The sequence below is a fragment of the Acomys minous genome (assembly GCF_964271855.1).
Source record: "Acomys minous genome assembly, chromosome: 17".
NCBI classification, from domain to species: Eukaryota; Metazoa; Chordata; class Mammalia; order Rodentia; family Muridae; genus Acomys; species Acomys minous.
The window spans coordinates 12350561-12359588 of record NC_140500.1 but is presented as its reverse complement, the minus strand read 5'-3'; the positions used below and the strand labels follow the sequence as shown (position 1 = coordinate 12359588).

At 46.2% G+C, this 9028-nt stretch overlaps 1 protein-coding gene across 3 annotated transcripts in view; it reads left to right on the top strand.

Moving 5' to 3' along the window:
* The window catches only part of PTPRO (protein tyrosine phosphatase receptor type O), a 204977-nt gene extending 196211 nt beyond the window's left edge, over positions 1-8766 (top strand). For all 3 annotated transcript variants that reach the window (XM_084765391.1, XM_084765392.1, XM_084765393.1), the window contains 2 exons: positions 6707-6827; positions 7607-8766. In XM_084765391.1, coding sequence (XP_084621517.1) covers positions 6707-6811 — 105 coding nt within the window. In that variant the 3' untranslated portion in view covers positions 6812-6827; positions 7607-8766. The remainder of the gene's footprint in view (positions 1-6706; positions 6828-7606) is intronic.
* Positions 8767-9028: the final 262 nt, after the last annotated feature.

Here is a 9028-nt window from a genome sequence, read left to right as displayed (position 1 = left end):
TCCTCCATGTGACTCTGTCTCAGTTTACTTTTGATAATAACCGTTGGCTGTATTTGTGATTTCTGTCTTGCTTGGCTTTAGGCATAGACAGCCCCCACTGTCTACATCCACCACCACTGTCCCTAACACATAAATCAGCGGTTCACAACCTGTGGGTCACATATCAGATATGTACATTATGATTCATAACAGTATCAAAATTAGTTACGAAGTAGCATTGAAATAATTTTGTGTTCTTGGGCGGGGTGCGGGGAGGGGTCACCACAACACGGGGAACTGTGTTAAAGAGCCACAGCATTAGGAAGGTTGAGAACCACTGCCTTAAATGGAAGGGTGGTGCAGCCCAGAATTCCCCCAGTGTAATTACCCAACATTCCCTTCGCCTCCTCTTCTCCCCAGACCTTCCTGTCCTTGAGGCTTTAGTGTGTATTCAGCCCACAAGCACACCTCCAGCAGCCACGGCCAGAGTGTGCCTGCATGAGGGCAAAACTCCAAGCACAGTGGCTTCTTTATAATCCACATCACTGGACTATTACGTTACTCCCCAGCCTCAAGAGCACAACAGTGCTTTTCCTGGAGAAGTGGGGGTGGGGGTGAGGGGAGAGTGGCGGGAGGATGACAGGGAATGCTTGTGGACTAGAACAAGGTCAAGCCTAACCTCTCTTACCAGAGATTTCTTTTATTGCCTTGCAGCTTCCACCAGGAACCACTAGATGTCAGTTTAACTCAAATAACCTGGAGGGTAAAGGCAGAGTCTTTCCAACGCTGACTTTCTAACCCTTGTTTGCTCCCCTACCCCCCCACCCCCACCCGACCCACGCCACCACCTCCCACCTGTCTTCCCAGCCCCACCTGAGCAAGGCTTGGCAGAACCATTCAAATATATTCCACTGCTAAGCTGCACCCAGCACACAGTAGTTTGGAGTTAGTGACCCACTAACAAACGTCTTAGTGATGCCTAGGAAGCACACCCTAGGCAGGATGGTGGCCCTTTCAGAGATGCTTCTTTTTTGGCAACTCAGTGGAGACCCACAACTGGATGGGCTGCAGAAAATAGGAGACTGCAGAGCATCCAGCCGTAAAGGGGAAGTCTATGTCACATTCCTTCCTCCCGAGGCTCAGGGATCATCTTGAAAGATGATTACAAGAGCCAGACGCAGTAGCTACTGATAAGGAGGCATTGTTTTCAGAGCACAGCAGATAGGAACTTGGAGCAGTAGGCACAGCATGCTCAAACTCTGCAAGATCAAGACGGACAAAAACCCAGCATGGTGGGGCAGGGGGAGATGGGCACCCGGGTGCTCTTGGAAACTGATGACTTTTGGGGAGAGGCAGTCAGTTTTCTGCAGGGATGCAGGGCATGGGAAAGCCACCCACAGTCCAATGATGTCCCACAGGCATGCACACACAAACAGCACTAAGTAGACTCAGTGGGTTTGAAAAAAAACAAAACAAAACAGCATATGAAGTTGGAAGGGGAAAGTGATGGGAGGATAAGGGTGAGATGGGGAGCGAGGACGTGAGGGCTGGATTGAAGCCTGAACTTTTTTGGTTTTTAACTCCGATAAACCCATACCCTAATATGCAATAAAACCACCTCCATTGCATTTGTATGTCATGTACATTTTACAAAACATGGTCTTATAAGATAGCAGTTCTCAACCTGTGAGAGTTGAACAACCCTTTCACGGGGATCGCCTAAGACCACCAGAAAACACAGGGATTTACAGTACAACTCATAACTAGCAAAATTACAGTTATGAAATAGCAATTAAAATCATCTTATGGTTGGGGGTCACCACAACACGAGGGGCTGTACTAAAGGGCCACAGCATTAAGAAGGTTTAGAATCCCTGCCATATGATAAGTGTAAATCCCCGTACTTCAAAGGATCTTGTGTGATGAATTATCTGACTTGCTCTTTTAACTTTGTAGGTGTTGCTTACAGGTGGTTTACTTTTGATTTTTCACAACTACGGAGTGTCAATCCATTTTTAAAACTACCTTTGCACACACAGATGTTCCTGCTCCTTCCCAGCTCCACTGTGTTTGTCTTCAATGTGATAACCTCAGAAGCCGGACCAGCCTCCCTGGGGCTTCCTGCACAGGCAGTGCAGTGCTTTGTTTTCCCCTTATTTTTGGCCCCCGTTTTAGTTCACTGGCTTCCTTCTTTACAGCAACATTCCTGGTTGACTTCTCCATGTAAACAGTCTCTTGAAAGTCTGCTATTCCTTCCAAGAACTTGCTGGAAGATTCAAAGTAATGAAATGGGGCACAGGTCTCTTAGCTTCCTGCCCCCTCCCCCCAACGTTACCCAAGTTCCCTTGGGATTCCGAAATGGACACCTTCCATGTTCTTATTTTTGTCAGTTTTATCTGAGAACATCTCGTTCACTTACCTTGTTTTTCCTTGTTTCTCTCTTCTCCCTGGTCTGACCTGTATTTTCCAATACAAATTGATTTATCTCACATTAGTTCTTCAGCCCACTCACGCTCAAAGCCTTCTGCCTGCTAATTTGCTTAGTTAATAAGCGAGAGGGCAAAGAACAAAGTGATTTTTCTTGCACTTGTCAATCAGGCACAACAATCAAGAGGACAAAATCAGTCTCCGCTAAGAGCTGGTCTCTAGGCACATACACCGCAGGCGTTGAAGAGCATATTTCCTCTCATCTTTGACTGTTGATTTCCCAACCTTCTCCACACTGCCTGCCTTGGTGGTTCCATCACACCACGCTATCCACTGAAATGTTCTAGGTGACTAATTCAAGCGGCCACGCTCTCGGGTCTCTCTTGATGTTGTGTCAACAACCTGCATGGTCAGTCCATTTGGCCGTGCCCTTTCTCACCTGACCAGAAACACCTCAGGGCTTCTCCATTCTTGTGAGAGATGAAACAATGCCAGAACCTAGGAGAGGGCCGGAGCCTAGGCTCTATGACTCCACCCATCATCTCTTCCGGCCCTCACTTCTCATCCCTACAATGTGACTGACATTCCTCACCCATTGTCATAAAGAACACAGTAGATAGGATGACAGAATCCATAAAAGTGCTTTGAAGCCATGGTATGATACCTGCAGGTGGCTGGGACTCTCTCCCCCTTCCCTGCAGGTGGCTGGGACCTCCTCCCCCTTCCCTGCAGGTGGCTGGGACTCTTTCCCCCCCCCCCTTCCCTGCAGGTGGCTGGGACTCTCTCCCCCCCTTCCCTGCAGGTGGCTGGAACTCTCTCCCCCTTTCCCTGCAGGTGGCTGGGACCTCCTCCCCCTTCCCTGCAGGTGGCTGGGACTCTCTCCCCCCCCTTCCCTGCAGGTGGCTGGGACTCTCTCCCCCCTTCCCTGCAGGTGGCTGGGTCTCTCTCCCCCCCCTTCCCTGCAGGTGGCTTGGACCCCCTCCCCCCTTCCTTGCAGGTGGCTGGGACTCTCTCCCCCCTTCCCTGCAGGTGGCTGGGACTCTCTCCCCCCTTCCCTGCAGGTGGCTGGGACTCTCTCCCCCCTTCCCTGCAGGTGGCTGGGACTCTCTCCCCCTTCCCTGCAGGTGGCTGGGACTCTCTCCCCCCCAACTTCCCTGCAGGTGGCTGGAACCCCCTCCCGCCTTCCCTGCAGGTTGCTGGGACTCTCTCCCCTTCCCTGCAGGTGGCTAGAACCCTCTCCCCTCCTTCCCTGTGCTCTGTTCTATTCTTAGCAAGTATTTTGTTTGCTTTCCTTCCATGGCCTCTCTGGGGGTCAGGTGGGGTTTTGCTTTGAGCAGATTGGCCTCACTATGGGAAGCCTGGCTTTCTGCAGGTCATATGGATTTGCCTATAAATAGTCATTCACCTACTTTTTCCTATGCTGTGTGGCTTTGTCACTGTTCTCATTGTTTCTACTTGGTTTGGAGGTTTTGGTTTTCTAATGAACGTCTACCAATTATACATAATAATTAGATGGATTATACATAATGAGGCGTTTCATTACGGTGTTTGTAGACAGATATATTTTCATCACTTGCACCTACCCCCATTGCTCTCTTCTTACTCCCACTAAACCCTCCCTTCTCCCCACTACTCTTCCTTCTACTTTCAGGTCTATGTGTACATGTGACCCAGTGAGTTTAATTACAGTACTTTAAAGATCACGGATGACAGACTCTTTACAGGAGCATGGACAACTTACCACGGCAACACCACTGAAGGAAAGTGTGTTGTGCTTGCTTTGGTTTTGACACGAAGTTTGGCCACTGGGCAGGCACGCAGCGAGAGTCCAGACCAGAGTCTGTCCGTTTCCAGCATTTATTTAACACCAGAAATAATGGAGCGATGTGTGAGGACCACCATAGGTGCCTCAGTGTACTGAGATGTTATCATAACATAAGGGAATGTATTTTACCCAAAGCTTGTTGAGAACTCAGAGATGATGTCTAACCTGCTAAGGCTTGAAGTCTTGGCTTTTATCCTCTGTGTTAAGCTGTTTATATGAAGATGTTTAAAATCCTGTGGCCATCTTGGCTGCACTTGATTTAGAGGTAATGCTTAATTGTACTCCCTACAATGAAACAGTTGGGGTAAAGAAGGAGAAAAATCATGAGGTTAACCTATTTCATAGCATAGTGATAATGAATCTTAGTGTCTGGGGGATTTTGCTTCAGGTTTCAGTCATGTATAAATACTCGTTTGTGTTCTTGTGCTACAAAATACACATGCATGTATTTCTTTCACACTGAATTTTCACATAGCATATTAATATGCACAATAGTATAAGATACACACACATCAGAAATATACATATATACATGCAAAGTTCTTAAACCCCAATTCAGAGACTGTTTCTTTAGGGTTTTTAAAAAATGTGTGGAATATTAAACATTTTCTACATTTTCCCGTTATCTGTATGTTTATAGCATAATATCTACTGAGCATTAACTTCAATTTTTGCTGCTTTGTACTATGATCTGTGTCCATACCATTTATTAATTTTACCTCTTCAACAGTAAGAAACAGCAACTACATTAATAAGCTCAGAATTATCACTGACTCTCCCTAACCCCTCGTGAGCTGTGTTCAGTTCATAGGTGAACACAACCACTTTAACTTACATTTCTCACTACTTGGCCTTTATTTATTCTCAGAAACATGGCCTCATTGTGCAGCCCAGGCTGACTTTCAGTTCTTTTTCCTTCTGCCTCAGGCTCCTCCTTACCACTGAGATGACTGACATGTGCCCCCAACAGAGTTACGCAGCCACTGTTGCGTATGGTTTAATATTCCCTCTATTTGCTTCAAAACTTGCTTACTAACCCTAAACTGCTACAAACTAGGAATAGAAGACACTGTGCCTCCCAGGCATGATCTGTGTATTGTGTGTTTGTCTATTTGTAGTGTTCCTGATTTCTGAGACAAAAAACTGGGGAGTAACTTTGAAAGCGTATCCTTTCTAATTTTCTTCCTTTCTTTACCATTTTTTACATAGAGCTTGACATCTTTATTTGCATTTTATTTCTATTGCTTATAATTTTAAGATCTCTTTTTCTGATATAATCGAGAAGAAATTAACCCATCTTTCCCTTTCCATTTTCATTATTTAAAAATTTATGCTTAGGGAGTTCATGTGAATGTACCATGAGGTAGGTTTTGTTTTGTTTGTTTTGGTTTAGTTTTTTGAGACAGAGTTGCTCTGTGTAATCCTGAGTGTCCTGGACTTGCTTTGTAGATGAGGATGGCCTCAAACTCACAGAGATTTTCCTGTCTCTGATTCCCTGAGTGCTGGGATTAAAAGTATGCACAGCCACCATGACTGGCAAACGTTTTGGCTATTGAAAGTCCTTGAGTTGCATGTCCATTGCCTTCGGTACTGTGAAGTGATGTTCTACACTGCACAGCAATGTCACCTTAGAAAGCTGGGGGCTGAGTACCTGACACATGCTGAGAGGGTAATTCTGGCATGTTATTATCACCACCAGAAAGGAAAATGGCAACCATGTGAGGTGACACTTGTTCCCTGATGTGACTGATAAACCATCTCACTCCGTGTACCAGATCACCACCATGTTTTATACCTTACATCTGCATTTCATTTATTATACCACAGTAAAGCTAGAAAAGTACATTAAAGACATTCTGTTGTATGGAGCATCCAAGGCAATGGCCCAGTGGGTAAAGGCCTTGCTGCACAGGCATAAGGACCGGAGTCAGGGTCCCCAGCACCCACGTTAAAAGTAGGGCATGGGACACTGGCCTATATTCCTAGTGCCCGGAGGCAGAGATATGGGGAGCCTTGGGGAGCTCACTGGCTGGCTGGTCTTGCCAAATTAACAGGCACCAGCTTCAGTAAGGAACCTTGTGCCACAAAATTAAGGTGGAGAGTGATAAGAAGAAGCTATTTAATGTTGACCTTTGACCTACACACACACACACATTCATATACATGCACACATGGACATGTACACAGATATGTACACACACACACACACACACACACACACACACACAGAGAGAGAGAGAGAGAGAGAGAGAGAGAGAGAGAGAGAGAGAGAAGGAAATGATGTTCTAAGAGTTATTACTGATAAAAACACCTTTAATGTTCAGTTCCCTGGATTTTAATATAATAAAATTGTTGCTGGAAAGACATGAGAACGGTTTCCTTTCGCAGCAGATCCTAATCGTCATGCTGCCTGCTATAGCTTCTTCCTCTTCACACGTGCCCCGCTCTGAGGCCTGCCTCTGCTATCTGTCCTAGGAGCAGTACATTTTTATCCACCAGTGTGTGCAGCTGATGTGGCTGAGGAAGAAGCAACAGTTCTGCATCAGTGACGTCATCTACGAGAACGTCAGCAAGTCCTAGTCCTGAATCCAGAGCAGTAAGTGGAGAGGCTGTTAACATAAAGGGACCTTGGTAGACGCTGACTTCGTTCCAGCCTTTCTGTCCAACTTGGAGGCACCCAGAGATGGTCAGAGGGAGTCACAAATATGCACGGCAAATTCTGTGCCATACATAGTTGGCTTGAGACGTCAATGCCCTGCCCCTAAAAGGGAGATCATAGCTTCTGAAGTTCATGGATATTCCCAGGCCCTTTAATCACCCTTATATAGGATTTGTGTCTGCCACTTAGAGACACCGCCTTCCGCCTCAGCCTAGACAACCATGCAAAAATGTTGTGTTGACTATAAGAGTTATGAACTTGAGTCAAGACCACCCCCCTGAAAAGAGTTTGAATTGGAGTGGAGACTCCCCAAAAGAAAAACAATATTGACCACAGAACCTCGGGACGATGGGTTCTGAAAATTCCTCGACTTCACTTACTGTGTGAGCAGCTACTTGGGAAGGTCAAGGGTCAAGGAAACACTGGTGACATGTTCGGGGGTTTGCACTCAGCCCAAGGGCCGGCTGGAGCGATGAAGCATGAGGGAAGAGAAGAGACGAATATGTGAGTGGAGAGAAAACATTCAGAGCCATGGAAAGGGCCAGTCCTGAAAAGATAGATAAAATCATGCCCCTCCCCCCCACCCCCCCCTGCCCCCCCCCCCCCCCCCCCGCACACACACAAGTTGTGGGGCTAAGCATAGTGAGAACCAGTGGCGGCACTGGGGGGCGGTTGTTAATGTGCCAGGATGCTAACTATCTTTCTTTCATTCACAGGCAACGACATGATACCTACCCATCCTCCCTTGCTTCCAGAGGTTTCGTAGGGACCCTTTAGTCACTTTGTTAAATCGAGTCCCTGCTGTGCAGTGTGTGGCCAAGGAGGTGACTTCTCTTCTAGAACCGAGAGGACGTAGCCTTAAGGAGCCTGTGGTATCTTTTTGGAGTCTTTTCACTTCTGGACATTTGATGGACCAAATTCACTATGATTCCAGAAAGGTCAAAATGCTCTGCAAAGGGCAGGAAGTGCAACTCTTCCTGACAGTTTAGTTGGCCCTTTGCTGCTTGGGCTGGGTTGATTTTTTTTTTTAAGTGCAATAATTTTTGTATAATTGTGGTTTTATCAGAACGCTGACTTGTTATCTGCCCAGCTCCTCTACCAATTCCACAGCCCTGGAAAGAACCAACGTTATTACAGAGTTATACCTCACTATTGAAGAGGCATGGCCACACAGGAAGACGTGATAAATCTACTTCAAAGAAACAGATCGAGTGTGAGCCACACTCCAACCTTGAAGCTGAGGGATCGGGAATGGGTGGGCAGTTGGGGAAGAGAGCGGGTCTACTCACGCATCTGCCAGCTTGTCTTTTCCTATTTCAAATACGAAAACCTGTGTTTCAACGTAGAGTAGGAAAGAAATTATTTGTCCGACTTGTCATAGTTGCCAGTGGGTTGGTTTCTTCCTTGTTGACAGTGGGAGTTTCTTCCTTGGCCCTTTTTGAACTAATGTCACGATCCTTCTCAAACAGCCAGAGCTGATCCAACAGGGTTGAGTGTGACTCTGAACTTAGTCTCAGAAATCTTGGTGCCTAGCCTTCGCATCTGTTATTATTATTTTTCTTTGTCCACCTGTGTCCATCTCTGTACACAAGACCAGTTTCTCCAAGAGCTATAGGCTGTAAAAATGCACTTTCTTTCCCCACCCAGAGGAGCTGGGAATTCAGAAGTCACGGCAGTGAACTCAGCATGCTAGGACAGTTATGGGTCACCGTCCCTCAAGAACACGGTCAAGCACCTCTACGGATACCGACAGAAGACTCTCTTGGTTTTCTCTTCATTTCTGTTGTCAGATTCATTTTAACCAGTGTAGCTAGTGGCATTTTATTCTTTGGATTTTGTATGATTAAAGTACATGATTGTGTGTTGTGACCATGAACGTTGTCAAAGTGAACATCAGTGCCATCACGAGGAATCTGTTACTTTCTCCCACGTCCTAAGATTAGAAGAGGTGATGGTTACAACCCCTTCGGGGGTTAAAAGACCCGATCACAGGCGTCTCATATCATATATCCTGCATATCAAATATTTACATTGCAATATATAACGGTAGCAAAATTACATTTATGAAGTAGCAACAAAATAATTTTATGGCTGGGGGCTCACTGCGGCATGAGGATGTGCACTAAAAGGCCACTGCA